Source organism: Lissotriton vulgaris, chromosome 8 (assembly GCF_964263255.1).
Source record: "Lissotriton vulgaris chromosome 8, aLisVul1.2, whole genome shotgun sequence".
NCBI lineage: Eukaryota > Metazoa > Chordata > Amphibia > Caudata > Salamandridae > Lissotriton > Lissotriton vulgaris.
Window position 1 is genome coordinate 1,144,168,088 of NC_141696.1, and position 16,533 is coordinate 1,144,184,620.

General features: G+C 40.9%; 1 protein-coding gene across 1 annotated transcript in view; it reads left to right on the top strand.

Annotated features, from left to right (window-relative positions):
- Positions 1 to 13,442, top strand: part of LCP1 (lymphocyte cytosolic protein 1) — a 203,954-nt gene extending 190,512 nt beyond the window's left edge. The window contains exons 15-16 of the mRNA XM_086935004.1: positions 398 to 522; positions 12,738 to 13,442. Coding sequence (XP_086791130.1) covers positions 398 to 522; positions 12,738 to 12,870 — 258 coding nt within the window. The 3' untranslated portion in view covers positions 12,871 to 13,442. The remainder of the gene's footprint in view (positions 1 to 397; positions 523 to 12,737) is intronic.
- The last annotated feature ends 3,091 nt before the right edge of the window (positions 13,443 to 16,533 follow it).

Genomic DNA, 16,533 nt, shown 5'->3' on the forward strand with positions numbered 1-16,533 from the left:
TTTCATCCTTATGACACAGTTGCACCTTTCTGAGAGTTTGGGGCAGAGGCAGTGGGTGCTTCTAATTTTATATTATTTTTCATGACAACAAAATTCCTGTTTTTTAAAAATTAAGTTACCTGATTAGATTTTAAAATTAGGACATGGAGCCACCCAAATTCCAGGTCTATTCCCTTCCATGTACTATTTCTTAACATTTGACACCTATAGACAAATATAACCTAAATTAGTAACCATCTGTAGGCAGTGCTAGAGAAAGAGAGGCTTTTATCTGATATGGAGCAGTCCTACCATCTATTACTGAGGACGGGCACAACTCTCTTTCCAATATGGACAGGTGTTAAATATCTGCATAGACATCATTGACGTATTAAAATATTGATTGTCTTTTGTGCAGGATTCTAAGATAAGCACTAGTCTGCCAGTCCTGGATCTTATTGATGCGATTCAGCCAGGGTCAATCAAGTATGACCTTTTGAAAACGGAGGACCTGAATGACGACGAAAAGCTCAACAATGCTAAGTATGTGAAAATTGTTATTTTCAGTGAAATAAGGCAGAATTGGGGACATTCAACCCTAAATATCACAATTCATCATATTGTGCCGTTTGAGTAGTCCTCAAATGAATGTATAAGGGGACTGGGCCAAAAAATGTGGAATGAAGAGTCATTGGAACAATTAGACATTATCCCAGTTGTGCTTATGTAATTGTCAATTGGCCAATAGCACAAACTGTCATTCATTTATTAAGGGCATTTACTCCTATGAACTACAGAATAAAGAGATTGGAAACTATGTTGATAATTCATGCCCATTGTTGTAAAATGGAACTATAAATCTAAAATATAGAAGGTGTTCTTACCTAGCAGAGGTTGCCATTTTTGTCTAGATGTGGCCAGGTCGCACAGCAGTGCGGTGTTTGCATACACCATCTGTGATGCAAAGATGGAAGCCTGAAGGGGACGGCGGACAGAGTGAGCATACAATGATCACAAAATGATTGCATAAGCCCTTGGTGTCATTTCCAGAGATCTGTCACTCATTAAAAGTCTCCCTATTGACAAAAACAGTAGTTGCCGTAGACAGGGTCTGTTGAGAACAACGTTCCCAATCTTTTTAATTTTACACTAATAGTTCCCATACTTCTTGTTGCCTAGCCTCCAAATTCACTGACTTCCAACCCCATTGCATTGATCATATTTCCTATACTTTTTTATGCACTTCAACCTCTGGACCAATACAGTCATCACAATGATTAGGGACCGCATGAGCTTGTGCAAGTTTTGGTATGTGTCCTTGCAGATTCCAAGGTGAGTGCCTATTTGCCGCCCTCTATTGCACATGATTCACAATTACATTGTTGACATTGTGAATTGAAAAGACATTTGCGACTCAACACATCATGTTTGTGTTTTAGACCCTGATTCCACTTTGCACTGTGAAGAATCCTTTGTAAGAGTGCAGGTCCACACATTTTACTTATACTAGATTCTAGAAGGTGCAGTTTAAATAAATTCCACAGGGTTTATTAATTCTGTTCCTATTTTGTTTTTCAACAATAATAATTATTTTAAGCTGTGGTTACACGTGGTATGTCGACATATCATTACCAAAATATCGTCCTGCCATAATACTGTGGGCAAAATATCTAGGATCAAAATACTAGAAGGTAAGTGTATATAGGTAAGTATAAGTGAAACCTATAAACAGTTACCTTCTGGATATTTGTCCACGATACTACGCCCTTTAGACTTTAAATTAAGTTTTATACCCACAATATAAAACAGATGCAAATATGTTTCACTCGACATGGAAACCTGTTTGCTTTTTTCTGTGCAGGTATCAATTTTTTATGTCTATGGTGTAAGCAGCCATTCACGCTGCTTTATATAGAACAATCAGGCAAGTGCCCCGCTCTGGCATTAGCTTGACTGGATGGCAGAATTCTCGACTGAGAGTGACTTCGGTTGTCTATTTGTAATTTAATTAAAGAAAATCATCCCACATTCTTACGAAGGTACTTGAAATGGTTAATCTGTAGAAGGTAAAGTAAAATGCAAACTTCCTGTGAAGTCTATTGGCTTTACCAGCCCTTTTTTAGATTTCGCCTGTCGAAAGCTGCGCATCGCGCAGATTTTCGGCGCAGGCGAAATCTTATGTGTACAGTATGTGTGTGTTGTCCCGCCCCTCTGTTCCATTGGCTAGCTCCATAAATGGAGGCTAGCCATTGGAACGGAGATCTGTCCGTCAATGCCGGAGCAGATTCGTGGGCGTTCCGGAAGCCATGTTTTGATCATTTGCCGCTGGAAGATGTCTAGGTGAGTGCTGTTTTATTTTTCTTGCCTTCTTGTGCCCGTTCCTGCCCCCCCTCCCGCTGTCCGGGAGCCTGTTCCCGCCCCCCCCTCCCGCTGTCCTGTCCGTGTGCCCGTCCCCCCTCCCGCTGTCTGGTCCATGTGCCCGTCCCCCCTCCCGCTGTCCGTGGGCCCGCCCCCTCCCGCTGTCCGTGAGTGCTTTGTGTGGTCAGGCGATCCTCTGTTTGCATCTGCAAATGGTCCCTGACCTCCCAATAAAATGTTTTTTACGAATAAGCATTAATTAGGCCTCAAGTGAGTAAGAATGGCAGCACGCCTCTCCCAGACAGCCTCCATTTTGGAAGTGTGTCTTTTGCTGCGGTGTAGAAAGAGGAAAGGATGTAAGTTAATGGCCGATTGGACTGAAATAACGCATCTGACAGGAATGGCGCCCAGGGGAGGGGGCAAAGCAGCGCGTCGGCAGGTGTGACAACGAGGCGCTTGTATTCCGCTAGCTCGGGATTTATCAAGGTATAGAAATCCAAATAGTGTTTAGCAACACAACAAAGTGGCGCTGCGAGCTCGGGTGTGGGAAACCATTGAGTTGTTGGCTCGAGGGGGGATGTGCGTGGGAGAAGTAATTAATGTCCCTCTGTGTGTCGAGCGCTATCAGGTTCCTAATTAGCTGAGTCAACCTTGTGTCCCTCTGTGCAGAAAAGAATGCGATGCTGGTGCTCGAGAAGTTAATCTTGTTTGTTTGCACTCTGGTGTTCATTTGGCCTTTTGAAGGTGCACACCATCCATCTCCCTGGAGGTAGAGGCTTGTGCTCCACACCTGTCCTTTAATAAAAAGATGAAAAGATGAGTTGGCATTCAGTGCTCGTCTTCTCAATACTATTAATTATCAGGCGCGTCACAGGAGGGGTGTGGGCGGGGGGGTTTGCGGGGCAGAGAGGGCTCGTTGTCCTGGACCTCGTGCTCCTGCCACCAAATTCATCTTTGTAATGTGGCTGTGTGTGTGTGTGTGTGTGTGTGTGGCTGTGTGTGTGTGTGGCTGTGTGTGTGGCTGGGTGGGTGTGTGTGGCTCTGTGTGTGTGTGTGTGGCTCTCTGTATGTGTGTGTGTGTGGCTGTGTGTGTGTGGCTCTCTGTATGTATGTGTGTGGCTGTGTGTGTGGCTCTCTGTATTTGTATTGCTGTGTGTGTGGCTCTCTGTATGTGTGTGTGTGGCTGTGTGTGTGTCGCTCTCTGCATGTGTGTGTGTGGGAGAGACAGCAGTGTGAGAGCGACAGCAGTGTGAGAGAGACAGCAGTGTGAGTCTTTTAGGGAGAGCATGGTGTGTGGGAGAGCATGGTGTGTGAGAGGCAGCAGTGTGTGAGACAGCAGTGTTAGAGACCTTTTATTTATGTTTTGGTTTTTGAAACATAAATAAAACGTATTGTTATCTGCAATATCATTAGCTCAAACTCGCGTACATACGCGACCTATTGCATTGCAAATGCTATAGGTCTCGCATTTGCGAGAGATTACGCTATTGGCATTGTAAATGACAATGCCATTTATTTATTTATTTTCAAAACCAACACATAAATAAAAATGTTGTCATTTACAATGCCAATAGCTCAAACTTTTCAAAAGGCGAAACCATTGCATTGTAAATGCTTGTTACTCTTTAGCCTTGTTAGACTTTGAAGGTAAGCTTGAAATTAAACGGTTCTCGAGGCCCAAACTTATGTCAGTTTAACAGTGCACAGGGTTACAAACACATTCAAATTTCTACCCAAATATTAAATGCAGCTTGTAAATGCATGAATAGGTTGAAAAGAATTACGAAAATGTAATTTCAAATGCACCAACTTTGATATAATTGCTTGTTACACGTATAAATGTTTGAACACTAGTCTACAATCCTGTTTTATTAACTTCACAATGAGACATGTCTAAATGGTAACTTTTCCTGAAATATTATTATCTAAATGTTACAAAGACCTTTATTAGTCAGGTTTCTCTGCACACAGTTATAAGTATCATTAATTTTTATATGGAGTACTTTAAATATGCAATACCCCATCTTTTCTTAGTAATATTAATCAAACAGAATATATTTTAGTGTTGTCTACGTATGATTATGATGCACTGCTACACTATCTTTAAGATGGGATAAAAATTACGCTGCTTCATCACTTTTTAATCCATTTCCTTCTGCTTTAAGAAAATGCATTCCGTGAGAGGGATGTATGACGTTACAACGCATACTTTTACAACGCATACCTTTACAACACATTTTTTATAACGCAACATCCATTACAACGCATTCCATTACAACGCATGCCATTACAACTAATTTTTAAAAACTACCTTTACAACGCATTCCATTACAACGCATACTACCTTTACAACGCATACCATTACAACGCATACCATTACATTAACAGTAGGGTAAGTGTTGGATAGTGAAGGGGTAAAAATTACTATTCTAACTCCAGGGGGTGCAACAGTAGAGTAAGTGTTGGATAGTGTAGGGGTTATAATTACTATTCTAACTCCAGGGCGTGCAACAGTAGGGTAAGTGTTGGATAGTGTAAGGGTACAATGTGTTGTGATGGTATGCGTTGTAATGGAATGCGTTGTAATGACTGCGTTGTAATGACATGCGTTGTAGCGGTATGCGTTGTAGTGTCATGCGTTGTAATGGTTGTGTTGTAATGGGTGAACAACCTTTACAACTCAACTTTTACCACGCAGTGCCTTTACAACGTGGTATTTACAACGCAAACCATTACAACGCATTGTGCTGGGGGGCGCTCTAGGATAGGGAATACGTTTAATTTACTATCCAACACCTTCCCTAGTGTCCACGGGGACTGGTGTTGGAATAGTAAATGAAACTTTTCACTATCCAGCACCCCAAAGCGCTAAGCGTTGTAATGGTTTCGCGATTTAAAAACCGCGTTGTAAAGGCATGCGTGGTAAAAGCATGCATTGTAATGTCATACATCCGTTGTAATGGCATGCGATGTAATTGAATGCGTTGTAAAAGTTTTGTTGTAATGGTAGTGCGTTGTAAAAGTTGCGTTGTAAAGGTTGTTTCCCCCAAGATAGCCACCTTGGATGCACGTGCTTCCACAACAGCATATTTGATTGAATATTTTTAAAGTATAACAACATTTATTGAAGAAGATGCCTACTGCACCTGCGCACATATGTGCAGTCATTCTTGAATAGTGAAAAAAAAGATGGCAGCCTACAGATTCAGCAATAGATGGCACTCAGATTTGGAGAGGTTTAGGGCAGCCAAGTGGTTGAAAGGGAGTACTTTTTAATAAACAGAGGGGTGGTGGTCGAAGAGGAGGGAGCAGGTAGATAGTTGAAGACAATGGTCCTTCATATGCATTGTAATGAAAGGTCTGAAGTCAGCAGTGGAAATATACATGCCATTCAAAACACAATGAGACCAAAATGTGCCTTGAATGGGACAAAACTGAAACAGGGAGGAAAGCCTGCAACTCTGGAGGAGGGAAGTGAGAAGAACAAGAAAGCCATCTAATTATGAGTAACCAGCGGAAACAGAGCCCACTTTCTCTATTTTATGGTAGATTGTGTAATAGGTCTTGGAGAACACACAACTAAAGCTATCTGTAGAATATACCTAAATTAGCTGACCTTGACTTACATTCTGATATGGTCCTGCTAATGAAGGATATTTATTGGGTCCAATAAATGCCACAATGAATATACTGATGTAGTGTTGACACAACAGTGTTTCTTCCACATAATTCAAGCCTTAGGTCCTTTGTCCTGTAGGACCGTAGAATTTGGTGTATCCACCATTTCACCTCCCTCTACCTATCTTGATGTTTTAAGTTATTTTTATTTCTCAAGTACCTGGAGTTGGAATTACTTTGTACTCAGTTATGTATAAAACAAAAGGCTCAATCTGCAACAAGCCTACATGGGGCCTGTATTGCAAAGCTGTAATTTCTCGTTTACACCTACCACCCAAAAATACCAGAGCGGATGCCGTTTTGCTACTTTTAGACTACATGGATACTGAACTTTAATGGAAATAATGTTGGACGGATGAACCAAAATCTATGAATGTTGGCAGCAGTATTGTTGCCAATGGCCAATCCAGAAATGTGTCCTCAGCTTGCGTGCTTGGCTCTTGGTTAGATTTGAGAACCACATGTTATTCAAATATTTAAAAAACAATATTGACCAGTGTGTTTGATGGATAATCAATCCACTACTTGAAATCCCTCACCGGATTAACAGGATTGTGTGCTATGTTAATCATGAAAAGGAGGGCTCAAAATTAAGTGAGTAATTCCTCATTTCTAAATAGGGACAATAAACTACAATTCAAAAGAACATTCTAGAGCCAGAGAGCTACGTGTGAGAGAATAGTAAGAATAAAGAAATGCAAATCATATCAAACAGGACTTGGTAAACTTGGTAAACTAAGGTGACAAAAATATGTGTGGCACCACGGGGCACTTGAATCCCGTCATGAATTTGTAGCAGGATTCATTTTAGTTGAATTATTTTAATTGCAAGTTAAAAAGTAACTGTGATGAAAAAAAAAACAATTATGCAAGGAGATACATAATAAAAGAATTACCAACATATGAAAAATACACGAGGAAAATACACTTTTTTATTATTATTATACAAAAAGAGAAGGAGAGAGAGCTAAAGAAGACTATAGTGAGAAAAAAGGAGGATAAGAGAGGGGGAAGAAATTAGGATAGTGAAGAGTGCAAGGATATGAAAGTGGTAAAGGGTAACTAATATAGATCAGATTTAACCTTTTGATGTAGAGTAAGAAAAGATACAGTGTGTCATCTATGTTGTTCAGCAAAAACAAATTGCACCATGTGAATGCATAAAGTTTACTAAAGTCCTTCCAGCAGGAAATAATTACTTTAAAAGCAAGTGCAAGTAAAAGATGTAATAGTAGAGGCTTAATAGGTAAATGGGCAATATTCGAAGCTAGAGAACCTAGAAAAACATTTTGCTGTGTAAAATAAATGTTACTTTAAAGTATTTTGAAACATTTAGACCAAACTAGAGCACAAAAAGCTATAACATGGCAACAATAATATAGCATATGAATGAGAGAACCCTTATATTCAGAATATAAACAGCATAGAGGAGAAACAGAGGAGTCAAATTTAGAGACAGTTTCTGGTGTAACAACAACTCTATTATAAACAGAAAATAGTGAATGTGTAATGCGAGCAGCTTTAGAAGTAGTAAATAATTTAAGCACAATTGATCCCAAAGTTGGGAAGAAAATGAGATTGATAAATCATCTTCCTATAACAATTCCCAAGGAATTGTAGTGGAATGGGGAGATAATAAGGTCCTATAAATAAGGGCAGCTTTAGAAATAGAACTGTGTGAGGCATTAAGACGAGGTATAACTGATACTGGTAACAATATGTCAGGAGTTATATGGTATTTGTTGAAAAAACATTGACTGGAAGTGGAGATTGATAGTCCTCGAAAAAGGTGTCAGGCAATTGATAGTGAGTTTGTAAGTATAGAAAAGGGCAATAATATTGATCTTCATAGATTAGAGTACATACAAAATACCTTGTTTACTCTGATGTTTAAAATAGAAAGATCTGGTATGTATTTAAAGAAACATATTATTCCAAATAGAAGACTACAGGAAACAAATGTACAAACATCAAATTATCCAAGAGTACTCTATTTATTAAAACATGTGAGTATTTTAAAATTAGATTTTTGGTGATAAAGGTACAGTGCGACATATGAATAATATATTTAAAAGAAAAATCATTTAGTAATGAATAAAAAAAGAATCCAAAATGGATAGCTACAGCCCAACCATCGAAGCTTGCCCAGAGCAGGACACAGACACTTTGACATTAAGACCTCTACCTCACTCTCCTCATGAGTACCTCCTCTATCCCCCCTTCCTGCTCTAATCTCATTACGAGTCATTGTGCTTTTTACAACCAATTTTAAGTAGGAAGCGTTGGTCCTGATATGGACTGGTATGGTGTTCCAGATTTTGGGCGCATTTTCTGCAAATGATCAAGATGCGTTTTTTTGTTTGTGAGTTTTCAGAGGGATACGGAGTAGAGTTTTTGTACTCCTTAGGTTTCTTGTCTGACCGGCTTTCTGGAGTTTGGAGGCCAGGTAGGTGGGTTTCCCTGTGTGCAGCGCTTTGTGCATTAGGCAGGCAGTTCTGATGTTGGCACGCATTTTGATTGGGAGTCATTTTAGCTCTCTGAGTGCAGGCGAGATGTGTTCATATTTCTTTACTTCGGTGGCCATTCTGGCTGCTGCGTTTAGAGTTGATCTGGGGGGCGCTAGGTGAGAATTTGCTGCTTCTGTGAGGGTTGCATTTCCGTAGTCCAGTCCGGACAGCATCAGGGATCAAGTGGCTTGTTTGAGGCCGTTCGGAGGAATGAAAGGTTTTGTTTTGTTGACTAGTTTAAGGTTGAGGAAAGCGCTTTTTGCAGTGTTCTTGATGTGTTTGCTCATGTCTAATTTAGTATCCAGGGTGATTCCCAGCAATTTTACAGAGTCTGCTAGGGTGGGGTTGTAGTTGAGAGCATCAATACTTTTAGCCATTCTGTGATTTGAGGGTAAAAGGATGTCCATCTTGTCTTGGTTTAGTTTCAAGTGGTTGCGTGATAACCTGTGTTGGACTTCTCTTAGAGTATCTTTCAGTCTCTGAATGTCTTTATTGGAGGAGGTTTCTAGATAGATCTGGGTATCATCTGCATAAAGGTGGAAGGGAATTTTTTTTGTTAGTATGGTGGTAAGGGGTTCCATGAAGATGTTGAAAAGTTGTGGGGATAATACTGATCCTTGGGGGGACACCCCTGTTAACAGCTAGTGGTTCCGACAAGAAGTTTTTGATTTTTATTCTTTGGGTGCGGTTCTGTAGAAAAGAGGTGAACCACTGTAAGGCCACCCCTTCCACTCCAACCCTTTCTTGAAGAGCCTTAATGAGTAGTTTGTGATCAACCGTGTTGAAGGCTGCTGATAGGTCCAGGAGTAGGAGTAGGCAGCATTGGCCTGTATTAAGAGATTTATGCATATCATCTATTATATTTAGGATCACTGTCTCTGGGCTGCAACCTTTTCTGAAACCCGATTGGTGAGGGTCTAGAAGGTAGGTGCTGTCCAGGTGTTGAGTAAGTTGGAGGAGAACACATTTTTACAGGATTTTTGCTAGGAGAGGGAGGTTGGAGACAGATCTGAAGTTATTCAGATCGTTTGTGTCAGAGCACGTTTTTTTCAGTAGAGATGTGACTTGGTTGATTTTTAGACAATTAGGCATGACTCCAGTACTCATGAGCTGTTTATAATCTTGGTCCAGTGTGGGTCTAGGGAAAGTTTGAGCTTTTTGGCCAGTTGGGCAAGTATGGGATCCAAGACGTGCGCTGAAGGTTTGGAGCTGGAAATCATTTTGATGACCTCTGCTTCAGAGATGGGATTGAAAGATTTCCATAAGATTGGGTGTGCTTGGGTGTGATACCTTCTGTCCCTGAGGGCGATTTACTGTCAGGGGGAATGTGGTGCACGTCCAAGGGAAGTTCTATCTTGGTGATTTTGTCGTTGAAGAAATTGGCAAAGTTATCACACAGGTCTTTGGAGGCAACAACTGGTGTCGAAGGGGGTTTGGAAGTTTGTTGAGATTGAAGTGTTCTTTGGGCCTGTTTTTTGAGTTGTCAAGGGCATTACAGAAAAAGGAAGTTTTTTCATTCATTATGTGTTTTTTATATTTCCCGCATACAGATTTGAGACTAGCTCGTATGATTGTGGACGGGTTGTTTCGCCAAAGTCTTTCTACTGCTCTTAGTTCTCTACTTTCGGAGTTTATAGCTGTGTTGAACCACGATCTAGATGGTATGTTCCTGACTCTTTTTAGTTTTCGGGGGGCTATAATGGAAGTCATAGTGGTGGTGAGTTGGGAGGTGAGTTTGACAGCTCACCAGTGTGGATGGGGAGGATTGAGCTTACCCTTTCCTCCAGGTCTGCAAGGGGAATCTGATCTAGATTTCTTGCCCAGCGGGGGGCCTGCGTACGGGGGTGGCATTGGATCGTTTGGTTGATGTGGAATTGAATGATATGGTGATCAGACCAGTCAACAGGCAAGTTGTGGTCGATGGAGACTATATCTGCTTGAGCGATAATGGCATCCATGATTGAGCCTCTGTTGTGTGCAGTGTTGGGTGAGGTTGTTATTGATTAAAAGATCATTTAAGGTTTTGATTAGCAAGTTGTTTTCCTCATTCCACTGTAGATTGAATTCACCTATAATTATGTTATTGAAGTCCTGGAGTGAGCAGTGAGTTATCAGGTTGGAGAGGTGTTCTCCGAATGAGGGGGTGTTTCCTGGCAGATGGTAGCAGAGATGGCAGACTAATGTTTTGTTGTCACTCGTCCTAATGGTGGCAGTAAAACGTTCGAAGGAGTTCTAATTGAGGGTGCCAGTTTCCATCACGGAGATGTTGTTTTTGTGAATGATTGCTATGTGCTATATGATTGCTAGAGATAAGTTTTTATCATCTCTATAAAAACAAAATAGCACCAATAAAAAAGATTCCCTTCACAACCAATCCACTCACTCTAACATACTTTCAAACTCAAAAGTTACCATACTCAACATTCATACCACATCCCAGCAAACTACACATACACAGGACAAACAACAAAGGAAAAACTCATTGAGATTTTATCTGTTGAAGTGTTGTGGGCTGGGATCAGTTTTCTAAAAAACGTATCTCTATTTTTGATACAACGGTTATGTCCCAATACAAGGAAAGAATAGCTCAAATATATTTGTAGATGTTCTAAATATATTTTTTGTTTGTAAACAACAAACATGAGATGTTTTGAAAAAATATAATACATTTGATTTGACAAAATACGTTGTACACGCAGTACTATTTTACATGGGGAACAGAACCAATAGCACGTGCAAGGCATTACAGACGAAATACAGGTCTAGTGGGTGTCTTTTCCTCTTCAGTGTTTCTTCCCCCTTTGCCCAGACCCAAAAGTATTACTATAGGCGGTAACCTTCATTTACATGATTCTCCTGGTATAGGCCTGCCAGCAACTTTCGACTGGAACAGGTATTTCTATTGCAAATCCCAACGGTGTTTATCGCTACTTTTGGGGGTAGAGGTTATCCAGGTGTGGCAGCCAAATCTTGGAACATTCTTCCACTCGCCCTACGTTAATAACCTTCCTAACATCTCTTCAGAAAGTTCTTGATTTTTTTTATTCAATAAATAACCCACCAGCTACTTAAGATCTCAATGTTTGCATTAAAAACCAAGAAACCACCTGTTTAGGGTATTATGCTCTATACATATATCTTAACCATAACATCAAGCAGTGCGCAGTGCCATGAATGACTGTTTTGCTTTGGAAAGCAAGTAAGAGCACATGTTCACCCCAAACAAGTTCTCTTGTCTCTATTGACAGCTGATGTATGTTTGTTGTCACCATACTCAATGGTGCTCGTTGCGCACCAGGCCACTCCTAGTATTGACAGGAAGAGTGAGCAGGTGTGACCTTGTTGCTGCATATGCACTCTGGAGCATGTATGTCAAGACCCCAAAAGGGGGAAGAGTTGAGTACTGTTGGGAACTGATGGCCTCAGGAACAATAGTCCAAAAAAACTCCTACAAGAGTAGGGGTTACCTCTAAAACATATGAACTGTGCTTTGGGCCCACCCATCGTAAATTGATGTTACTGTGGCATCATTTTGAAGTTTACATGTCTGAAAGTTCATGTCACGTACTACAAGGGATAGAATTGTTTGATTCTGTCTTTTCTGTGCACTGTTGGAAGGGCCTTTTCGGCACCATGGCACTGACCGACAGTTCTCCTTGAAAGAGCCTGTGTGTGGACAAGATTTGTTTGGTCCTCTGGGACCAAACAAAAACAGCCAACAGCCACAAAGTAGCCCTTCCCAAAGCTGGCCCATCTGGCAGTACCAGTTTCCCAACAGGCCAATCCAGTGCTTGTTCTATGACTTGTAGTCTCAAAGGCCCTGCAGAAGATTTAAACAAAGAGGCTCCAACAGGCCAAGAGTTGTGCAAAAGACAGGATGTTGTTACCTTACCGCAGAATGTCTGGTATCTACAGGACCAGAGGTTGCTTTGGGTAGGCAACTGCATAGATATGGCTTTGGACATAGCATGATATTCTTATACAGAGCTCTTTTCTATCAATAATTTAGTTATTTTGTTAAAATATTAGGCTGGCATAGTTTAACACACAATTTGATATTGTGTATTTTTTAATCATTGAGTGATTTTTTTGGATTGACATAACAGCTATAGTATTGGACTAATGTGTGACTCTCTGTTGAATAAATCATGTAGTCAGGGCTCACTCTGCAAGATTGATCTACTTGACTCACTTGACTTCCTCTCATGTTCTTAGGTACGCCATCTCGATGGCAAGAAAGATCGGAGCGAGAGTGTATGCCCTTCCGGAAGACCTGGTTGAAGTAAAACCAAAAATGGTCATGACTGTGTTTGCCTGTCTCATGGGAAGAGGAATGAAGAAGGTGTAGACGTAAGCTGTGGGTACTATGGTCCTCAAGTGTGGGTGCCCTTTTCCGAAAGCCCTGGATGGGCACCCAGCATGTCTCAGCCTGGCCTCAAACAACGTTTAAAGTCGGATCCATACAAAGACATAGCCAGGAAATTGGTTTGTCTTTCCCCTAGCAGAGTTTATTATAGAGCCGAGCTAGCTTCAGAAATGCAGGACTTTCCTGTGGACAGTTCACATATGTGTTATATGTTATTTGCAGACCAGCACAGCAAAGTTTGCCCTGCCTCAATTACACTGTATATCCATGGATGCAGAAATTACGACTATGTGATCTTTTCAAAGTGTTTCTTGTTCTAGTTTCTCAGACATACCATGTTTTTTATACTTGCACTGATACTTCGCCAAAGAAAATTAAAAACGTTTTAATGCTGTTTTGTGAGTGTTTGTGGCTATCCGTGGGGGAGGCTGGCTGAATGCTGTCTCGGTAATATCTTTCCATGGTATTCCTGTTCCTTTGTTATCTCCCCATTTACCAAGTAATAAGCCATTGTCTTCAATACGAAATGGTACTAAATAAACTTTTAAAAGCTCGGTGTGGAGTATTTTTTTCTATACAGTTTAATTGTGATACTGGCTGATTATATTGTGCGTTTGGTATTTTAAATGGAATGGTGCACCAGGAACATTTTCTAATTTCAAATGATATTCAAAACGGTGTATCTAAAAAAAAGCAAATGTACTCCTTGTTTTCATCTTTGTGGTCGTGATATATTTTCAAGACATATAAATACAAAAAGTCATCAGCCAATGCGTTTCGTTTAAAAACGATTTCTTGAACTTCCTCAGGGCTCTCAATCCTTACTCGAAGTCAATGGTGAGCTACAGGCTCAAGTAACATTCCACCCCATATCACTTCTCTCTTATCTCTAGCACCCTAGTACCAATCAGTCAGAGAGCTATCCCAGGTACAGCTACAACTCCACCTGATTACAAGTACTTCCGGGTGCAGGAACAAACACGTTTCCCACGCACTAAAGTCTATGCTGAAATTGACCTGGTAATTTCAAGTCCTGCAGATTTTCCCTTCTCTTCACCTGAAAACTAGTGATGCAGGGTAATTGAAGGGGAGTTACTGGCCAGAATTGTTACCTCCACCCATGTATCTTCCTTCAAAAAACGTAACCGTATATGATGTAACAATGTTTTCTGATCATAAAGGTGTATATGTCCTAATGGCTCGGTCATGAATATTTGACAGTCAGTGGCCAAACAACAGCTCCCACGGGGCGGGCCCAGAGCTCCAGGGGGCCTCGCCAGGCACTGTGCATGGGTGAGGGCTGAGAGATCCTGACTGGGACCAGGGTGTGGGGGGCTCTATGCACTTTGCATGGGCCTCCTCGAGTTTCTTTAAGCCACTGGGCACGGCCAACCACAATATACTCCTAAACCGCATCACTGCTACTAGAGTTCAGGACATATTTCTTGACTGAATGTCCTCTTAAACTCCACTACAGCTGCCTCATGTCTCAGCCAACAACTTCCAGATCCTAAGATGAATAATCATCTGGAGAAGTCTTTCTCCAATCTATGCATGCGCCTGACTATGCTAAACGTTGATGATGCATGGCAATTGACAAACTCAGTGTAAATTAAAAGGACATACTCGCCACCAAAGCTAACGTAAACATTCGGCCTTTCTTCTATCTGGCCTGCTATGTACCGTCAGTGCCCCCCTCCTTAAGCCCTCGTCCTCCTCAACGAAGAATGCATTTTGATCCCCCAAGTCAACTTCGTGATCAGCTCCTTCTTGTTTCATATCTTTCTTTTTCTGATGTTCTCTCACCAACAATTGCTGCTGCATTATTTTGACAGACTCTTTTGGGGATGGCTTCTATGCTGCACAAGCACTATAAACAGCCATCTTTGAATTGGATTAATTAAAATGTTCCAGGTGCAGTTGGGAGGGCCGCCGTGGATTCACGTCAATTTTTTCCACTATTGGTATTCATTGGAATGCATACTGCTCAGAAATCCTCCTCACAATATATTCCTAAAATCCTACATGAAAAACTGCCCTTGACCTCAAACTCTCATTGTTCCCTCTCCATTCCTCTTATGAATGACCCTCTTCTTCTTTTCCATACTCTGCGTGCCAACTCTCTGTGAGCAGAGCCTACTCCTAGGCCTGTCTGCCTTTGTCTATTTTACAATATTTCTGCATATTGCCCATACCTCTTTTCATAGATAACACACCATCTCATTTGAAACCATATATCTACAACCTGCAAAATACCAAATCTCCTCTGTCCCATCTGTTCATGACACCAACCATTTGCATGCTCAACCTAAGCATCTGGTAATGATCACACCTAATTCTTAGTAAACTAATTTACCACAAGGAAACTGGAGTTAAAGAATGGAATGGTTTCCTTAAAATTGCAAGACTACTCCCAATACCACTGGAATAACCACTAGCCTTGGGTTCAGGGGTTGAGTTATACTCATGTGAGGCGGTCCTATGACATGTCAATGGTATTAAGTGCTATATAAATGCAATTACAATACAGTACAACAAAATCGAAACTTTACTTAGGAATGGTATAGGCATCGCCTCTTTCTCATCCAAAGACCCCAGGGAGTCTGTTACAAAGCAGCCTACTTGAGTTAAAGAGACCAAAACACATCACACAATCTGTCTTTGGAGGGGGTGATGAGTGTGTTTGACCAAGTTGTTAATGTCCTTAGGCTGAATCCTTGTTCTTGTAATCAAAATCAGGAGTCCATATGATGTAGAAAAATTGCTTAAGACCACTATGCATCCGTCTTCTCTCCTGTACTTTATAAACATCACTGGGATTTCTCCTATCTATCAATTCCTTGTAGTATACTCACACCTCCAAATCACGCTAGTCTTTTTCCAGTTCACACTTACTCACCTTTCCTTTCCTCTTCCCATCTCACGGGCACTTGGGTCAAAGGCTTCCTGTTTTTAAATTATTCGCGTTTACAATTGTTACTCTTTTGATCTTTTACAGCCTTGAAAAAGCCCCGGCGCAAATCGCCACAGGGGGCGAAACACGTGTCGGCTGTTCATGTTTTAATCTTATTTAATAAAAGCAATTTTTCTACATCATATGGACTCCTGATTTTGATTACAAGAACAAGGATTCAGCCTAAGGACATTAACAACTTGGTCAAACACACTCATCACCCCCTCCAAAGACTCATTTGTTACAAAACTCAAGCGGTCCAGAGTTTTTTGAGTGTGTTCTTCTCAATACATGAAACGTGAAAACCGATATAGACTTGGCATTTCCTGTGGACCACTTCTTTTCCCTAGAAACATCACACAATCTGTATATGCTCAGTATTGGGTGTGAAGGATCAACAAATAATCAAATAAAGTGTTCCCAGACCTTTATTCACCCAAGTTCATATATTAATTACAGGCGAATCCTCTATTGTAGCTGCACCTGGAGATCTCACTTTTCTTTAAAGCTGTTCTCTCCATCCCACAGTTCACAGAGCATAGCATGAGCAGGTAGTCATTCTTTTTTTCTCCGACCATCAAAATTAAGGAACGTCCTGCCTTAGTGACTTCATAGCATTCCCGACTTTTGGTTAGAGGCAGCAGAATCTTTTCTGCAGTGGCACTGGGATATTTACCTGTACCCCCAGCAGA